Below are 20,489 nucleotides of genomic sequence, written 5' to 3'. Positions count from 1 at the left end.
CTGTTGTTATTGGTTTCAGAGCTATTTGCAGAATTTCAGGAGAATGTTGGAAATCAGTATTCTTGGAATTTAGTTTGTGATGGGGAGGATTCTCTTGATGTTACAAACACTACATTGCACATTCCAATTAAAGGACAGTAGACTGTGTGTCATGCTTGAATTCTTTTTATTGGGGAAGATGCTGTTTGTAGATGGTTGGATTTTACTTATCCTTCTTTTCACAAATTACACTGGCTAAAACTTCAGGAGTGAAAGGCTCTGCTTAATAATTACACCTTTGATTTGTATGGAATTGTTGTTCAGGGACAGAATCCTGTGGTTGGTAGCTACGCCTTGTAAGCAGACTCTGTCTGTTAAAATAGTACATGCTTATGAAAAAATAAATCTCCATAGACATGTGAGCTCCAAACTGCTTGCATTTTTCTTTTGATCTACTACGTGATGTAGTTGCAAGTTAATGGTTTGCTTTCTAGAGTATTAAATAATCAGATATCAGTACGGATATATGTTAAACTGAAATATGAACAACATTCGGTCTAGCTTCTGTGAAAGATTATGATTAAAATTGGGATATGTTTTAGAGCTTTTTTGACTTTGTCTTTCTTTCTGATTACTCAGTGAAAGCAGTGTGCACAAACTATTTTGGAAGGACATCCTGCTCTTTGTATCTTCTGCTATTTCTGTGGTTGCGTAGCTCTGGAAATCAGCAGTGTGTTTCTTGTCCTCTCTCCTAACTATTTGAATTTCTTTCCAAGCTAACTACTTTCTTCAGAGTTGGCCTAATTGGGTTATCTTCATGCCAGTTTAGAAGTTTCCTGCATGTAATTTGTCTTTTGTGGTGAGAATTAGATTGTGCTTGTGTATATGTTGGTTCAAAATATTTCACTTGAGAATTAATCAATCAGTATTAAAGGGTGATGATGTTATTTTGGTGGTTGTATGGGAACTGCTGAATCACAGCCTGCACCTCTGATTGATCACCTGTGGCAAGCAGTGAGTCAGCCCTGGGAGCACAGGTGAAGGCAATTCACCTGTGCTGCCGGAAGGGGTGGAGCCTGGCTGCGCCTCTCCTAGACCCATTTAAGAGCTGACTGCCAGTGGGGAAGGATCTCTTTCTGGAGATCCCTCCTTTAGGGTTTTACAGTGAGCCCAGGATGAGGGTAAGTACTCTATCTGTTCTCTTTTTGGTATAATAACCTGCTTAGCCAAACTCTCTTGTTTATTTCATAATTATAACATCTGTATATTCATTGATTATACAGTGATCTTGGTTGTTTTTTTTTAATCAATTTATGTATTTATTTACAGTGGGCCATTTGGAACATTAGAGATATAGAAAATAGTCTTGTATTCTACCATTGATTTCTGGCATATGTTCTTATGAACCTTTCATAGAGGAGATTAGCTGAAATTGTTGTGAATTTTGCTGTGTAGCTAATATAATTAGTGACCCAGTGACCTGCAGAATATGCAGCAGGCACCCTAGTTTGCAGCTTACAGCGCTTTATTATAATTAAGGAAATATTTAAGTAGCTTTAGGAGTCTGCCCTTCTCAACTGAGTGTATTATTAAAGTATCAAGAATTATTACTAGCGATAGTATTGCAATAAAGGTCAAGAGCAGCATGGGCTTCCAGATATTGACTTCTGGGTACTGACTACTGGTACTTTGCAATGTTCTTCAAAGATATGTGTAAAAATCATGGGGTTTAATCTCTTCAGACTGTCTCTCAAGTTTAACACTATGTTCATCCAGAACAAAAACAATTAAATATTAACAGAGATTGAAACAATTTATATATTAATATTTATTCTACAAGTTTGCCATATTGTAATATTTCCATATCAAATATGAATTCTCGTAATAAAGCAAGTAAAGCAGAACAGATTAGTTTGGAAAAAAACCTGATGTTTACCATACCACAACTTATTCGATCTCAATGTACATTGTGGCCAGAAATCTCAACGTGTGTTGTGTTTATTACCACAATTTCCTTGCCTAGAAGATCCTACATGCTTTGTTTTCCTTGACTCAGAACAACGTAATGACAAAAGAATACACTCTTGTCTGGTATTACTGTTCTCATCAAATTAACTGCTTTTTCAAAAAAGGCATGTTAGTATCTTCTTACATTCTAAACATATTTAAGATTTTGGGGGCTGTTCTTGAGGGTATCTATCAATCTGTGATCTGAATATCAATATCTGCATTTATGTTTCATAAAAATGCACTAGGTCAATCTTCTGAATCTTGTGTAGCATGTGACCTAAGCAGATTGTATCTAGGTGCTTTAAATACCTCTTAAAGGATTAGCCTAGGATTTACAAATTCTTTCTGCCAGTGGGCTATTTTAAATTTAAATTAAACATCCTAAAAAATACCTGTTTTGTTCTCATCTTATTTTATTACGTGAGAGGATAGTGGTGGAATTAACCTAGTATTACAGTGACAATAAGAACTCAGTGGTGCTTCATAATATATTAGCTATATATCTCAGAGGCAAAACTTTAATGATGGCAACAAGTATATATATGATTCAGTGACAAGAATTTGGTATTGATTTCTGCTAGTTTATTATTACTGTTACAGTTATAGATTTAGCATAGTAATGCTCTTGAAGTATATGAGTAGACCTGTCCATGTTTTTTAAGTTGTGAACTGTATTGTGCACAGTCATTTGTGCTCTCACTTCTGCCTTTTTGTGGGTTTAAAATGGCTTGCTTAATGTTTGACAAATCTTTCAAAGAGCTGAGCTGAAATTTCCTTACGGGATCTGTACATATGGCATACAGTGAGGTCTGGTTTGGTGCTTACAGGGAGCCAGTGTGCCCTCTGTCCTCTGCAATGCTGTACTTGATTTTGCTGAAAATTAACAGCCAAGTTAATTTCAATAAGCAAAGGAATTGCAAAAGAATAGCAAAACAAAATTTTATCAAGTATACCTGTTTTCACAAAGCGCTTCTCTTTTGGGACGTGAAGTTTTATCATCTCCTTAATTTCTTCTTTAAGATACTAAACCCAATAGCTGTCGAACAGTACAGCAAGATCAGTAGTTTTAAAGTGATGTAAAGGGAGAGCTGAGAAGTCTTTTCTGCATATTATAGTGAAGACAGTGATAAATTTTTCTTTTCCTCTTTTCCATTTCTCTCTTATCTTCAGAGCAGCTCAGATGCCCTGTTCTTAAACTGTGTCTATTTTAAACGCGTAAAATATTTTCATAAAGCTTTCAGATAGAGGAAATTAGAATTTGTGCAAACTTTACCCGTATGACACTAATGAAGTTCATAATCTGGACTTTAGTGTTATTCAACATGTTACAGTCCTTCTGGATCACAGCTTATGTGTCAGTGTGAGTTTATATGTTTTAAACTTCTCAGTCACTGGCTGCATGGACAAGGGAAGCCCTGACAGGGAGAATCTCAGTGCCCTGCGCTCAGCAGTCGTGAAATGTCTTGTCTGCCACTTACTTGTCTGAATTAGAGTAAAGATCACAGACTGCAGCAAAGTACAACTCATGAGTTTTTATTTTAATTGGCTTTTCAAGTAGTCTTGTCAGTATAAATGTTCATCTGGGAATACTCCCACAGGGCTATTGTTTTGTGCTTTCACTTAATAATCTGATAATGAGATGCATGCAAGCTCAAAAGTTTACTGTCTAATTAATTTGTATTTTTAAGCACAAATTCTTTCAAATTGTTTGGCTCAGAATCATGATACTGTAAAGCAGAAATGAATCATGCACGTCAAATTGCAGCTCAGATTTACTCTGCTTCAAGTCAGAACCATGGTTTGAACACTGTTTCCTTTAGTAAATACATTAAAGTTGGGAAGGTTGCTTTGTGTATTTAATGTGTGTGATTGAGAGTTCTGCTGTTTTCCAAACTTGAAGCCTAGGCAGCAGGTTCCGTAATAGGTTGTGCGTAAGCAACCTCATGGACTTTGCCAGGTTGAATGTGGTTTGATACAAAAATGATTAGTTAAGCGTTAACTGATTGGCTGAAAATAATGAAGTAAACTCTGAAAAAGTGGTGTAGGCAGATTTCTAAGTTGCTTAATGCTGAAGGCAGATAAGTCAGCCTTCCGGTATTTACACCAAATAAACTTAATGGCACTCTTTCTGATAGATAAACGGAGAAAACTGACTGCATTGACTAAATGTTTGTGGTGATTATCTGAGAAGCTGCAGGATCACTAATATATTTTTAAGAAGAGAGGCAGTGTGAAATGAAAGTTGCGTAAAATCTTTTTAATTGCTATTTTATCACCTGAACTGTTTGCACCTTAAAGCTGCTGTTACACAAGCAGACAAACGCACGGCAATCTTTATGACAGGTTTCTAGCTTGAATGAGATAATTTTTTAAGATATTCTGTTGTGTAGCTGAAAACTTGAGTTATTTTTATGTCATCAAACGTCTGTTTTTCCTTTTTCTTTTTTTTTTACTGAGATGTGGAAGAATATGATGCACTTGGTGGCGTTAATTTTATTAGTCGCAGCATTGCTTTTTGTTTTAATGGTCTTTCAACATTTGATTGTGGTGTTTAATGGCATTTCTTTTAAAGACTGCAATTCTGCGAAGATTAATGAGTCATTCTTACTTAATTACAGAACTTTGTATTTAAGACAGCCGTATGTGGTATGTGCCAGCCCTACTCTCTTTCATATCCCATTGCCCCAAATCCCTTCTACTATGGGGGGGAAAAACCCAGCACATCACTGTGATGTATGCTTCTCATCTTGATAATCTTTGTTTTGCTATTGTTGCTGATTTATCTTAAGATTGACAATAATATTGCAAGTCCAGTGGGTCAGATTAAAGAGGTGGGAGATAAGGAAAGTTTTTGCTGCTTTTCCTTCAGTCTTACCGCGTTTGGGATGCAAGGCACCTACAAAATGAGCGATAATATTCAGTAGTAGTGTTTCTCATAAAGCTGTCGTGGAATTTGCAGAATTTTTTGAGATCCTAAATTAAAACAAAGGCTGTTAAAGTATATTTCTGTTTCTTATGTGTTGTTCAGTTAACCTCAAACTTTACAAAAAAAAGAAACTTCAAGAATAGACATGTGTAATTAAAAAAAAAAAAAGAATCAGGAGAGTAAGAATGATTTACTGATGGAAAAATACATAATGATCTCCAATTTTATGGAATCATTAAGGTCAGAAAAGATCTCTAAGATCATCTAGTCCAACTGTCAGCTCATCCCCACCATGCCCACTGACCGTGTCCCTCAGTGCCACATCTGCATATTTCTTGAACTCCTCCAAGGACAGCGACTCCATCATTTCTCTGGGCTGCGGTTTGTTATATTGTATGCCACTGTGTGACATATAATTAATGATTTGTATAAAAAGAGAACAAATGGACCAAGTAGTGCAGTGACATTAGTCTTTTCAGCTCCAGTTTCATAAAGAATGTTGTCACCTTACTGTTGAGTTTCAGGTAATTGATTTTAATGCTCATGAACTTGTTATGCCATGTTGTTTTATGCCAGGCTTACACAGACTGAGGTAGGGAAAGGTAACACCACTGGATTACTGCTTTTTCCCAGCCCTTACATGAACGTTTTTGCCAAATGCTAGTATATATGGCATCACTGAGGAGTGATGAGCTGGCATGTGTTGATGAGGAAGGGAAACAATAGCTCGGTAGGGAGCTATTGTAACTCTGCTTGCAGAACTGGCAGCAGGCATTCACACAATCTGTGTCCAAAAAGAATATTCTGTCCCACTAAGCTATACAAGGTAAAGCAAAGCCCTGAAATATGAACTCATTTGATTTGATGAGGGAGGACTGTGCCAAAGTTCAGTAAATACGTTCAACAGAGATATTTCTTCCACTGCATTGCTGAAGTCCTTGGCTGAATTAGAGGTGTATCTGGGGTTAAAGCATCTAATTTAAGTTGCGTTAAAGAAGTTGAAAAAGAAGCCATGCACAGCTTAAGTAATTTGTATGAAGTGTTACTAGGCAAAATAACAGTTGTCCATTTGTATAGGTAAGATGAAATAAAACAGTCAAATATGAATTCTGAAAAAGCATTTGAACATGAGTGAGGGGTTGTCTTTTACCACCAAATTTTTGTGGTGATCTTCTCAAGAAGAATGTCAGGATACAGATCAGGAACAGTTCTAGATTACTACTGCTGAGATGAATATTAATTCATAAAGCTGTCTATTCTGAAATAGTTTAGAGGTAATACAGTATAGTTTGTTATGACAGTGTAGTAAAAGCAGAATCTTTCATGTGGTATTAGGTACTCAAAGCACTTCAGAAAGTATTACGAGTTTGTTAAATTTTGCAGCATTACATTAAGACAGCTCTTTGCTGAGTTGTTGAGAGAGCCTAAGCATGGGAAGTTGAGATGATCTACGTTTGTGAGAAACATTTTTGCTTTTCAGAATGGAGAAGCCTACTATTTGAAAAAATAAAATAAAAAAACATCTCTTCAACTTTTTCCTTTGTATTTTCTCCCTTTGATATTCGTTCATCTTTTCTTCGTTTCATTAGACCAGCCAGTAGTTTTAAGTGATGCCTGTAGTTATTGTCTCACTGTTCTTAACCCCATGTAGAAAAGTATATAGCATTATGGTATGTGACTTTGCAGTGACCAAACTAGTATCACACCAAGTTTTCATGCTCTGTGTTTCTAAGGAGAATGTGTACTATCAGGGAATGCTTTTACAGAGAGTAGAAATTCTGAATAATGTGCGATGAGGAGATACAGATGAAAGTTCCTTTGTATGCTGAAATTCAAACATGATGGAGAATATAAAGACTTTTTTTCCAATCTTGGGAAACAAAACTAGTGGAGAGCAATTTAATATTTTACTAGAATTTACTGAGAGAATTTTAAAATAAAAAAGATTCCCACCATTTTTTTTTGTCCTGATCTATAGTCATAGTGACTGAATACTGCATATCAGTCATTGTCTTTTGTTCCCAACAGCACTGATTCTTTAATTTTCAGTTTCCTGCTGCTTCTGCATAGAATACTTCATGTACCAGAAACTGATTAATTGAGCATGTCTATGTCATCGTTGAGATCAAATTGAATTTTGGTTATAACTCCCTGCTTTTGTGTATCCCAGCTCTCTTATAAAAATCTTTGATTCCAAATTCGTTTTTGGCAAAAGTGTGTTTTGTTTGGTCTCTGAAATTCTCATCTTGTTATCTAGGCTCGTCTTGCATCAAGTGACTGATAAATACAGTGTTTGCTAGACTGGCTCAAGATAGCAAGGCTCTAAACCCATGCAGATACTGTCCATCTCTGATTTGGCTTCTCAACAGCAGCTCAAGGAGCTGAAACCAGTGGAGTTTTGGGGGAATTGCCTGGAGCTTTTAAAGTGACTGCAGGATTGAGGCATTTTAAGTTTCTAATGGTTCAGCAGCACTCTGTCAGGGAGCTTCATCAAGACTACGTTTTCTTGGTGTAGTGGTTTGACACTCATATTTTGGTTATTTGTTCTTGTGAAGTTAGTCACTTGATAATCAGCTCTGTCACATATTCAGGCCAATTTAGCACTTGTCAGCTCTGCAAAATGCATTTACCTAAAGCTAAATACAGATGCCTAGGTGTGCACCAACGTGCTATTGTATTGAGACTCATTTGAGTTGTCTGTAGTCTCGTATTTATGCTCTTCTGCAGTCAAGAGCTGATGGAAGTTTTTATTTAATTGGTTTATGGATTGTTTGACGTTGTTACTTTTCATTCAGTCTGCATCGAGGTGATTTCCCTGTGTACTTGTCAGTATGCTGCATAAATAAAGAGAAGTTTAAAAGGAAAAATCAGGTAAGTCTATTGGACAGGTTACTGGTTTTCTGTCCCCCAGCTGTTACCAGGTTCCTGTTTCAGATGGAATCTCTCCTCTTTTGCTACAGTTTTGTTTTTACTCAGAAAGGATTATACAAGTAGTTATATATTACTTGCCATACACTGAGCAAGAGTTTTTTTGATAAAATGACAACTTCACTTTACTGGTGTACCTGAAAGTATGGTGTCCTCTATTCTCAGTGTTTGTGTATACTTTTCCTCATTGTTGACGTATTAATGTAAACATTAAATTTCACTTTAAAATTCAATTCCAAACAGAAAATTACACAGCTGAAGAAATATCTAGGCCGTATGTTCTGTAGGTCTGACATTCTTCTTAACCTACTTCTGAGCTCAGAATTTCCTCTCACTTCTAAATTCTTCTGATTTTAGATATGACCATAATTCTTTTTTTATTTTTTGATGTAGAAATATTTTTCCCTGGAAGCATAATGTCACGGAGTTAACGAGATCAATTTATGCCTGTGACAGGGGTCGGTAGGTCCATGCCCTCCCCTCCCCAGCCCACAAAATGGGAAGGAAGGGAGGAAAACAAAAACAGCGGCAACAATCTATGGAAGAAAACTTATTTTACTAACTGTGATATCAGAATGCAAGATAACACAATATAATACAATCTGATTGAAATTGAGACTAATAAATCAAATAAAATAAGAGAGAGAGAGTTCCCGAGACCGATTCAAACCTGAAAAGCTTGGAACGGCCGGGAAAGCACCCTCCAGCACCCACTGCCAGGCAGTAAGAGACCGCCCCGCCTGGAAGGGCCAGATCCCATGACTTCTGTAATGTATAGGGATAGGTGCCTGGAATTGGAGCATTAACACTTTAACTCCCAGTACACTACATGATGTTTTGATGTGGAATACTGAGAACCAAAAACAAAAAACATAAAACCGTGACACATAAGTTGATTATTATAGTGGCTAACTTCTTCATAAAAAGAATATTGTTGTTGTGGATGAGTTCTCATGCTGCCCTACCTAATGCTCTTGTGGTCCCCAAAGAACAGTTCTGATGCATTCATTCTGCTGGTAATACCAAGTTACTCCAATGTCAGTCAAACAAAGGATTACTTTTTCCTTTTCTAGTTTACGTAAAATACATAAAAGCATTCTTTTTCTTAGTGCAATAGCTGGGATGTTGTGGGTTTTTCTTGCAAACGTTTCTAAGATAATCTCAAAAAACTTTGATTTACAAGTGGTAATGTTACTTCATTGTATTGATGGCTTGCAGATTCATTTTATTTTTCTTGTAAAATTAAATGGAAATCTTAGATGTCTTGGGGACTTTTTGTAGTTGAATATCATAATTGAGGAGTTTGTAATTCAAATTAAATGATCTGGGGATCATTACTTCTAAATTCTTGAATATTCTTTCTTTTATATTTTCCCATAATTCTTTAATAAATATTCCTTATGGAATATAGAAAGAAGGTGCAAAAGAGAATTGTAATAGCATATTCTGTAATGTTTTTGGAGTCTTTTGCTTTAGTTAGACAGTACGCTTATAGCTGCATTTGTTATCCACAGATATTTGTATATTCTGAACTTCTGTGCGTTGGGACACATTCAGTTCTGACCTATTCTTCTATTCCTTTTGAAATGTGAATAATTTGAAGGCAATTATCAAAAGTAAAGGAAATAATGCTTTAGTTTAATGAATCATTATTCCCTATCCCTTTGTGAGATAACATTTTGATAGTTATATTCGCCTTGAAGACATCACTGTATTTTTCCTTTGATACTCTTGAAGGCATACTGACAGAACATGGAAGCCTCACTTATTTGTATATTCATGTGGAATCATGCTTCACTTGGTTCTAGAGGGAAATATTTAGACTTCTGTTTCTTAGCAGTGTAAAGGAGAAGAAAGTTAAGAAATAATTACGAAGGAAAGTTGGAAGGTAATCATTGTTCTGTACATCCTCTGCACACTGGTTCTATTCCATCCTTGGTAGCTGTGCTGTGAGGTCTTTTCAAATTGAAAGCTGGACTGAAAGCACGGAAATCTATTTCATTGCAGAAGCTGTCACAAGAGTATATCAGCTAAGACAGGCTACACTTTTTCTTGCATATTGTCTTGGGAAAAGTTGAGATGAGTTTCCCTAGAGAACAACAAGGATTTTACTTCTGGCTAGATTTTAATTGGGTTATGAAATTAAATGAACTGATATCCAAAGAGAATTGTTGTGGTTAGCCATTACCCAAGTAAATAACCTTCTTTTTGTATTTGCAGGCTTAGAAAGACTTTCCTAAAATAGTACTGTACCGTCACCATTACTGACAATATCAATAGTTGAGTATTCATAACAAGCTTACTTTGGTATGAAAAAAAAGTTATTAGGATTGGGAAAAATATTGATGTAGCAAACTTAAAAAATATTACAGAAACTACATGAAATTGTAGAATGTACATTTAGAAATAATATTGGCATTCATAATGTCTGCTGTTGGTTTTTATAAGCACAGTGATATGAAAAATGAAAATTTTCAACTGTTTTTCTAACTGAGTTTGCCCATTGTATTTTGTAATAATACAACCTTGAAGTGGGTATTATTAAGAAATACTTAAAACTAAGGATTGATAACTATTTTTCTGCTCTTCTGCTATGTTTCATGGTTGTTAGAAGTGTATGAGTTTTATAGTTGCTGTGTTTTTTAATAGTTTTTAGGAAGGAGAGATTATGTTGTTGGATGCTAGTTAGTTTGTAAGAGTGGTGGCTGTTAAAGTTTAGACTTAAATTGTCCACTTTTGAATCTAATTGATTCAAGTAGGCAATGAACGTATTTCGCTAACTTTCCTAAGAAAAACATAGATGTTGGGGAATGGCTGCAAGAGCAGGGCGGCCATGAGAATATGTATGAGCATAGCTGGTGCAGCGGCACAGAGTGCATAGCATGAGAAAATACTACGAGTTAGACAGGAGTCACAATGTCCTTGGGGCAGCATGTAAACAGCGGGCCCACATCTGCAGCTGTGCTCTGTGGATGTGGGGGGGGGCTGACAAACTGGCTTAGCAGCACAGGGGTGAATGCTGACTGAGCATTGGTTAAGGCTGAGCAGCCCACCTAGCAGCCAACGTTGTGCACCAATAGTAAGAGAATACATATGTATTGGAAACCTATATAAGCCCTATATGTGCAACAATAAAGTGAAGCTTGATCACTCGTATTGAGTACTGTCGTGCTTCCCCACTCGAGAACAATCTAATTAGGACACTATCCGTGGCACATAGAGGCTAATCCCCCTGGAATTTCTGGAAGCATTTTTTTTTTCTTCGTCACCAAGTTTCAGTCTCTCTAGGGCATGAAGCAGATGTCATAGAAAATTCCATGTAGCATGAAACTGATTCATATTTTGAGCATGTCTGCTGTGCAAGGCACATGTTCTCTGAAAAATGGTATGAAGAATTAGTAAATCATATTGTACTACAAATTTATGCATGAACTGTGGACTTGGAGGAATAGTGCAATTTGGGAATTTGGGTCTTTGGAGAGAACTACGAGAAGATTTGGGCTTTTACCCCTTCAACTTTCTATCCTGTCCTGTTCTTTTAGCCTTAAAATTGCATGCATCTTCTACTCCTCATTTGCAAGCACTCTCTCTTCAACCTCCAGTCTTCATTTCCCCTTAGTTTGCATGAGATCTGTTTGACTTCTACTTCTGGGTCATTTGTTGACAATTATTGTTTTTACTTTTCATGCTCAGTTTATTCTGCTTTCCTTGCCTATTCCCTCTGCACCTCCCCTTGTCTGTCCAGTTGTTTGCATTCGGACACTGTTTTGAACTGTCTAAGCCAAGTAAATAGAAGGTACTGGTTGCATAGACTTCATTTTCACTTCTGTCTGTGCGTTCAACATAACTGCGTGGCTGTAGCTCGTTAATTTTTAACTTAAAGCCATGGCAGCTTTATGTGTACTTACTGCACATACACAGTAAGTGTGAGGTTCTTATGTTTGTGTTATGGTGTTGCAGGTTGGCCAATATCAGATTATGCTAGAGCATGTGAGACACTAAGAAAGTTTCATCTCTGGACTTCTAGTCTAGACTGTGTGTGTATTTTCAGATGCATAAAGGCTGTTTTTGAGCTGGGATCTATTGGCTACTGCATATAGAAAACCTTACTGAAATGTGAGCTGTAGAAATTATAGGAAATCAGTCATCTCATGTTTTCAGAATATTTAATAATGAAAGAGAAATAGCTCGGACTATAAAACGTTGTAGTCACTATTAGTACAGCTTTAATATAGGGAACCTGCTTTTCAGGGGGGTTGGAGTTTTTTTTTTTTTAAACCCCAAAATCTGCTGATTTTGTTTGTTTTCAGATTGCCACAGTTGTGCATTCCTTTGCTTTTGCCATGTTATGTTTTCTGTTATACAACGTAAGGTATAATGTGTTACAGATTACCCTGTAAAGAATCTTTTTCCTAGATAAGATATCATTATCTGATATATCCACTGTCCAAATTCTCCTTGAACGACTACACTTAGTAGTCAATAGCGAGAGCTTGGGAGAATATTTGTTGATAGCACTGGAATGCTAAGGCTGATTTTCTTCACGTTAGCTGCAAGCTGGGAGTTTGAGGTCTACTCAGCATGTAAATTTCACTTAGCGTTAGACAAGTGAGCTTCAGTACGGCCCTTTGTCTCGAAAGGCCAATTTTATCTGTTCATTGCTTTTGATACCTGAACACTTTGTCAGGATGACCATTGCTGTCATTGCTTTCCCGTCAACTTTATCACTGTGTACAAAGAAATGCTGCTGGATGGAAAACACCTGAATAGGTTCATCTCTCAGCATTCTGCAGCTTAAAAATAAAGATTTCTCTTCTGAGGTGGTAACTCTCTATAGTTATTTTTTTTTCCTCTAGTGAGAAGATACTTTTAGAAACAGATTTTACAAGCTAAGTTACCATCCCTTTCTATTATAAACTTGACCTTATTAAGAGGAAGCACATGTTTTGAGAAGACAGCTGATGCTTATCTCCTGGAATACCATCCTATTACATTTTTTATTGGAGAGCTAATTTTCAAAAACATCTGATTCAGGAGTCTAAAAGTCTAAGTTACTTTGGAAATGTAACTTAAAGGTGTTAGAGTCTTGTTAAAAATCTTACATTCCTGCCTTGATTTTTTTTTTTGTACACTGATTGTCAATGCATGTAAAATACAGTAGTGCTAGATTCCTTGTGAATTATTGTTAGCCTTCCTTATTTTCATTTTGATCTCTTCTAATGAGTAAAATGTTTAAAAACAACTGAAGTAGGGGCATACTTTCTGTTATGATAGTCAGCATGTTACTCTTTTGTTGAGTCTGTCAGCCAAGTTGCGGTAACAGGCACTGAGTGTGGGAATCGTACTGGGATGAGAAATCAGAAGTGAAGTTATTGTAATTTCTCAAAAGATACTTAAGAAGGTGTTTTAAAGTATCTGTCACCGAGTTCTCAAGAGAGTTAAACAAGTCACGTTATTAGAACAGGAAGTGAAAAAAGGTAGATGAAGCCATCTTAATCTAACCTAAATCAATTCTGTTCCTAGTTGGTCTGAATCACTATTATGATGATACAGATGTTGCTTCATTAAGGCAAAAAACCCTTACAGGATGGGAAAAGAATTCTTGAAGCTCTGTTGATTTCATTGTGATTATGGCATGTACACACTAAGGATTTTCTTTCTCCAGAAGAATTTATTACACTTCTAAATAATACGCAGGTTGTAAATAGGACACGCAAGAATTTATTGCTGGTGTTCAAATAAGCTGAATTGAAGTATGCTTTATAATACAGTGAGAATGTAATGCTGATTAGCCTAAAGCTGGTGTGTCCAACATTGGCATGAGGCAGTGCCATATGCAGCCCAGCCCATCAGCCATTCCCTGCCTCGTGCCATCATGGTGGCAGCTCTTCCCCACCAGTGAGCAATGAGCAATTGCATGGGCTGAAACCAGGACATGGGGAGGGCACTGTGCAGTGCTGACTCAAGTCATGGCGAAGAATTTTGTGCTAGCAATTTGATGAAATGCCTCAAGGTGAGCTTCATGCACTGGAAGGGTCAGTATTTGCGTTCTTATGTGTTTTTAGATGCAATAACTACTTTGTGTCTGTATTTGCACTTGGTGTGCTCTGTTGTATACAGAATCATAGAATCGTTTGGATTGGAACAGATCTCTAAGATCCTTAAGTCCAACTGTTAACCTAGCACTGCCAGGTCTGCTATTGAATCATGCCCCCAAGTGCTCCATCTGCATGTCTTTTAAGAACCTCAAGGAAGCATCGGTGTACACATGGCTGCAACAGCGCTGGTTTGGGTAAGAACAAGACTGTCCATGGAATAGTTGTAATTTTAAAATTATTTTTGCTTTAAGTGTAAGCTCTGCTTAGAAGCACTGCAGGGTCGGCTTCTTGCAGGGCTGGGAAGCACCCTGGGCACTGCTGGCCCTTATCTTCTTGGTGTGTTAGGCACCCCTTAGAGGAGCAATTCCCTCCCCAGCTGGGAGCAGAGTGCCTGTGGCTGCAACTCTGGGCACTGAAACCTGCTGTCTTCTGCCCTGGCTCCTTGTGGGGCTGCTCCCACTCCCCAGGGTTTGAGTGCAGCAGAGAGCTCCGCCAACACCCTGTGAAGGACGTCACTGGATGCCCTGAGGAGCTCCTTCAAGACTGGAGGGCTGTTGGAGGTTGTTGCTCTAGAGATGGGGGTCCTCTGGGGAGGCAGGGCTGTCCTAGTGCCTACTGAGAATGCCCTCATCTTCAAGGCCATGCAGCCTTTGGGCCTCCCATCTGCAGCAGCTGACAATGTTACAGATCAGCTGGTCGATGAGTGGTGTGGTGATGGGTCCTGTGCTGAGCTCTGTGCATTAGAACGTGGCATCCCTGTCCAGCCCCAGCTTACAGTGGCAGCGCAAGAAGAGGCTCTCTGATGATCTGACTTACCACCCATGGATCCCATGGGTGGCAGAGAGCTTCTGGTGGAGGAGGGCAGCACGGGACCAAGGGTGCTGTGTTGTTCTCAGAACGGTGCGGTCCACTCCTGTGGCGGGAGACCACCCAATTTAGCCCTTATCTCTGGCCCCATACCACTTTGCTCAAATGTCGGTGACAGTGAGAATTGAGCTCGTGATGCAGTGCCATTGGGGTTGCTGAAGGTGCCATGGTGAAAGTTGGTAGATATTGGCAGTGTGGAAGGGAAGGTGACACATTCTACGTATTGTTTGTCTCCCCACACATGATGATCTAGCATGGTTTCAGAGCTGGTGCTGTGCACGAAGAGCTTCTGGCTGTAATGATTCAGTGCCCAAGTGTTTTGGTATTGTTTATGATAAATCATAAGTTGCTGTTCAAATGAGTGTGGTGCTGTGCATCAGAAATCAGTGTGAATCTGTTGCAGAATAAAAAGAACTCTGTGTTTCTGGGATTTTCCTTTTCCCCACTTCCCACTTACACACAGAAGGGCTGTGGGTTTTGATTTTGGGAGGTTATGCTTTATTCAGTGCTTGTGCTAGCAATGCACAAATACTTCATTTAATTAAAATTACTGAAATATTGTATTGCATGCTGCTGAAATCTGTTGCTGGCTGACATCTAAAATCCCTAAAAACATTAGAATTAGACTTGGATTTGTTTGTGTGTGGGTTTTTTTCTTTTTTTTCTTTTTTTTTGTTGTTGTTACCACTACTGTTTTTTTCATCCTTTCTTAATATTTGGCTTAAGTTTTGGTGGCATGTCACATACCAGATTTCACCAGAAGACAACTAAACTTCTGCAAAGTAGTTCTGGATTTTGAGCTGTAAGTGCATGTCAGCATGCTGCCAAAGTGCTTGATGCAAAAACAACTCTCAGCTAGATTTTTCCAATAATGTGCATTGTCCTAATGAGCTTGATGGCTTTCATCACAAAGTGCAATACCATAGCTCATTTTTCTTGTGGTGGCATTGTTGATCTTCAGGGGTGGTTTGACCGCATAGTTGGAATGATACGCTGTTCTACTTCCAAGTTCTTTGTTGTTTCTTTCCAATTTGAAATAGATTTTCATAAAAGTCATGAGGGTTGTCACACAATAGACTTCTTATGCTTTGTATCTAGCATGCCTAAAATAATGTATTTCAAGTCTTAAATAATAATTAATCAGAACTAAGAATAGAGTACCTAAGAGCATTAGTTCTAAATGCATTGCGTTATTCTTCAGGCTCTTTGACTTTGTACCAGTATTTGCAGTTTGCTACAGCCAGGCTATGTCAGGAGATGCAGCAGTAGGCCCTGCTGTGCTGGCCTCTAAGCAGGGAGCGGGTGGAGAAGCGCTTCCTGATCTTGTCTGAGCCAGAAGCTGTTTGGGATAGAGTAAGATTTGGGAGTAGATGAGAAACAGTGTAGATGTACTCAATCAAACCTATGTCTTTTGTAAGGGTAAGGCTATAACTATAGGTGCTGATGCGTTTAGTGTCAGTGAGGTTATGTGAACCTTAGTGTTGTAGTCTATGGAAAAGAGATTTTTACTTGATGAAATAAGGACTGGTATACTAGATAGTTTTCAGTACTGTCAGTAAAAAGTAAGCTGAAAACCAGAATGACTTGCACTGCTGTTGGGTTTAGCAGATTAGTTTAATTAAAAATAAATTAAAAAAAAATCTTTGCTTTTAATTAAGCCATATTCTACATGATAGCTTTGCATTTTTACAGCATGATTTTTCATATTCGGTATGGATGATATTAGGTCACATGCTATTATTAGCATGGAATTTTTCAAAATGATAAACTGATGTTTTTGTTCCTTGCAATTTTAATTGAAAGTGCATTTGCTGTGCCTTCAGAAAAACGATTAAATAATAAGTAATGAAATATTCTGTGGATACTTCCATGAAGTAAAACCCTGTGTCTATAACTTATTTTGCTGTACTGCTTAATAAAAGATGAGGGTTTCAGGTGGCACAAAACCTTAAGCTGATCTTTTTATCATTTCTAAAATTAATTGCACTGTCTCTACTGCAAGCCTCTTCATTCTGCCAGAGGTCAGGTGCTTCTTGTGGCCTTTAGCTGAGGATTACTGCAGCGGGTCTGCAACGTGAATCTCCCAAACACCCTTGCATGCTACGTGTCTTGTACACAGGAGAAGTCTTAATTACAGTTGAGAGAGGTGAACAGAAAAACCAAAAGCTTTAAAGATTGACCAGTCATACAAAACTTTATCAAATATATAAAGGTCTCATTTAAAGAGTAGCTAAATTTGACCCTTCTCATCTTTCTTGATTAATACATTTGGAAGAAACAATCTAGTTATGTATACGGTTGTGCTTGAGGGCACACGTATGACTGTGAAATAGGAGTTTATTACTAACTCTCATTTTTAAAAGTTGCAAGTAATTATCGTTGTTTATATACATCTGTACGTATATTATAAACCTAAATGCGTTAGTGTGCTTGAAATATAGCTCACTATGAGACTTGAAAGCAGGGAATATTAATGGAATGCACTGAGAATATTGTGTTTCTGGTTTCTATCTGAATATTTCTATATGCACATGTACAGAGGAGGGAGGCATAAAAAGTAGAAAGGAAAAATGAAAAATATTTTCAGTGAGGCTGTTTTGAAAAGGAAGATGAAATGAAACTGCAGGTTGGAGTTGGTGTATTTCAGGAGACATTTCTGTAGAGTTGAAAAAGAACCTGCCAAATAGAGGAGATGTAGGCAGCTTGCAGGGTGTTCTGAGGAAAAACTGAATTGGAAGATTAAGGTTTTGATCTTCAACCAATTAATGGGAGGTGAGAGTAATTTTACTGCATTTCCTAAAACTTCTCTAGAAAGCAAGAGAGAAATAACAGTGGCTTTTGCACAAGCATTTTGCTGACCTGGGGGGTGTGGTTTGCAATGGGCTCATGGAACATGTGGTTGAAATCTGCACCTCCAGATACTCAATTCCACTACCCTGTGAAGTTTGCTGTAGCTGTTGTAAAATGTATGAAGCTCAGTTTGAAGCAGAGGTATCCGTGCATTTTTTTTTTTTCACTCTGAAGCAGGGAAAGTGTCCAGGCATTTGTACGGACCAAACAAACAATGTAGCAGTTGATGTGAATGGGAAATGTCTTGGCAGTAAGGCCACTGGATAGAGAGGTGTAGACTTTTAATTACTGTCTTTAGGTGGTAGTTGAGGCACATTAGGCAGCATATGGAGGTGAGAGCTGAAATGCTGGGAACTGTTAGTAAATGTTGAGCATAAGGCTCTAAAATCGTTGTTTTACATACTCTGTAGCTTTGAATTAATCCTTAAAAATATAGCTGTTCAGCCTATGTAGTTAGCCTGCATACAGAGGTTTGAAACGCAAGGAGGTTAAAGATGTTTTCCTAGCTTAGGGGAGAGCTTGTGAATTTGTGAAATCATGTTATGCTGGAATTGATTCTCTGTTACCCAGTCAGGGTATACTGCATAGACTTCGTACTAGTGTCCTTGCTACCTGCCATTGAAAGTGTTTCATGCATTGCTGTATTGTATGTAACAGCTTAACCTTGAGATGCATGTTGAGTTTCTGGTACTCAAAAAGACTTCTTATTGTTAATATGTAACTTAATTAAGTGGCAATTATAGTTGCTTTTTTCTAAAAACAGAAATTTTAAATTCAAGCTAGAGAAACGCTGGGATTCAGATATACTCACTCTGCTAATTAACACTAATAAGTTAACTTGATTAGACCTTCTAAAACAGTGAGCTCCTTTGAGACAAATAACTGAAAAAATTTACATGCGTAGTTGGATATAATGTAAAAGACATGAAATCTGTCTTTATAACCCTCAGCATGTTTGGAAGACATCATGACATTAAACCTGTGCTTATGTTAACTCATCCATCCTTTCTCTCTCTTTATAGATTTAAGTATTTTGGCATGGTATGTTTTTGGATATGGTGGCTACCAGCCTGTCGTGGTTATGGATTCCTCCAAAGGGTGTTTTAAAAATGTGATAGATATGTACTGTATATAGTTTCCATTGAAAGTGTGACAAGTGTTGTAGGCAAGATACAGAGATGGCGTGCATCTAATACAACCATTTAATATTTTCACTGTCTCTTTCTATCTCTTGTCTGAGTCTATTCATCCTTAATGTTCTTCTTATTATTATTACACCTGAAGGATGACCCTGTGGCTAATCAGTAATCACGCTCATTAGAGTCTAAGGCTTATTACTTTTTGGTTAGCCTTCCTCCATGCACCCTTGTGGCAGTGTGATTAGAAATATACCTTCACATGATCCAGAGAACTGGAGGACTGGAGTTTCATGTGTGCCAGCGATATGTAGAAGCAAGTTTGTCTGCATTTGGAAGCTCTTCTGAGTATGAGGCAAAGAAAATATTGCTATTCTTGATGTTTAGATTGCTTTACAATGCACCTCAGGTTTCATCCCTCGAGGAATTCTGTCAGTAATTGAAAGAGCCATCTTCTCATTTCACTTATCTAAAGCAATTTCAGTCTTCATTCGTATAATTGTTGGCAGAGCCCAGCAGCAAAAATCTGATTAGTGTTTTCCTAATGCTACTGGAAAACAACATTTCTAGAATAATATTCTGTACTGAGTTGATGATACAAGTCAAGATTGGTGTGAAAACAGATTAGGAAAATGCCTAAAGAAATTTATCACAATATTTTCTTTGTCACAGCAGCATAATGGATGTCATAATTCTCTTTGTTAACTGAAACATAAAATGAGAATTCTGGAAGTGATATCCTCATAGCTGGGTAAGATCTTAGAAACTGCCTTTGTAGTGGAAAAAGCATGGAATCTTTTGTTACTGGAGTAGTGTTCACATTTTCAGGCCTTGAAGAAATTTTACTACAATAAAATTAGAGGGAATGTAAAATCTACCAATATTTTTAAAAAGGAAATTCAATAAAAGTTTTGTGGTTGTTTTTTGTTGTTGTTGTTTGTTTTTGTTTAGAAGGGTTTTTTATTCTTCATAGCAGTCATCATTGTTATCTGTTGCTTGGACTGCATGTTAAAGGTCAAGAAAATATTCAGATGAGAAAACACTGTGTAATACATACGTATAAATTTACCATAATGGAAAACTGTTTATAGTTTCACTTATTATTTTCTTCACTGCACTTTAATTAAGCTTTGGGTAGAACCTGTCTGCTTCAAAGGATCAATAAGCCATCTGGAGTTAATATGAGCTATTGTAGAGATCTTGGATAGCATGTATAGACAGACAATTACTCATTTTTTTTCAAGTCCATTATTTTTAAAAGAATTATTTTATTTTTCAGTTTGAAAATCATTGGGCATATGGAGACTGGTTATGCAGAAGCAGTAGAGGCGGTGTTATTCAGTGGTACCACTGCTTTGTGATTCATTCATAAGTCGTTCTAGAGGACAGAGATTGCTCAGGGTCTGTGGGGATCCTCATTTAAATTTTAAAGGATTGTCCAAAACTGCATTTGTCACAAAAGCTTCTTATGTACTCTCTTACATCATCTCAATGGATCTTAATTTGATTTCAAGCTTTTCAACTGTGAAATGGCAGGAATTGAAGTCTTCAGTCCTCTGTTCGTTTCAGATTTGTCTATAGATGTAATAAATTTGAAAGCATGAAGGACTGGTTGCAGCTTTGTTTCCTTTCATTTTAAATATTTTTTTATTCCGATGGCTGTCTACATTAAACTTATTGAATATATTATGGGGC

General features: G+C 37.4%; 1 protein-coding gene across 3 annotated transcripts in view; it reads left to right on the top strand.

Annotated features, from left to right (window-relative positions):
• Positions 1-1,121: 1,121 nt before the first annotated feature.
• LOC100542439 (protein FAM189A1) overlaps positions 1,122-20,489 on the top strand; it is an 83,116-nt gene continuing 63,748 nt past the window's right edge. For all 3 annotated transcript variants that reach the window (XM_019619413.1, XM_010717288.2, XM_019619414.2), the window contains exon 1: positions 1,122-1,160. In XM_019619413.1, coding sequence (XP_019474958.1) covers positions 1,155-1,160 — 6 coding nt within the window. In that variant the 5' untranslated portion in view covers positions 1,122-1,154. The remainder of the gene's footprint in view (positions 1,161-20,489) is intronic.

This window comes from Meleagris gallopavo, chromosome 12 (genome assembly GCF_000146605.3).
Source record: "Meleagris gallopavo isolate NT-WF06-2002-E0010 breed Aviagen turkey brand Nicholas breeding stock chromosome 12, Turkey_5.1, whole genome shotgun sequence".
NCBI classification, from domain to species: domain Eukaryota; kingdom Metazoa; phylum Chordata; class Aves; order Galliformes; family Phasianidae; genus Meleagris; species Meleagris gallopavo.
Note: the sequence above shows the minus strand (reverse complement) of the source record. Positions and strands in the feature narration are given on the sequence as shown.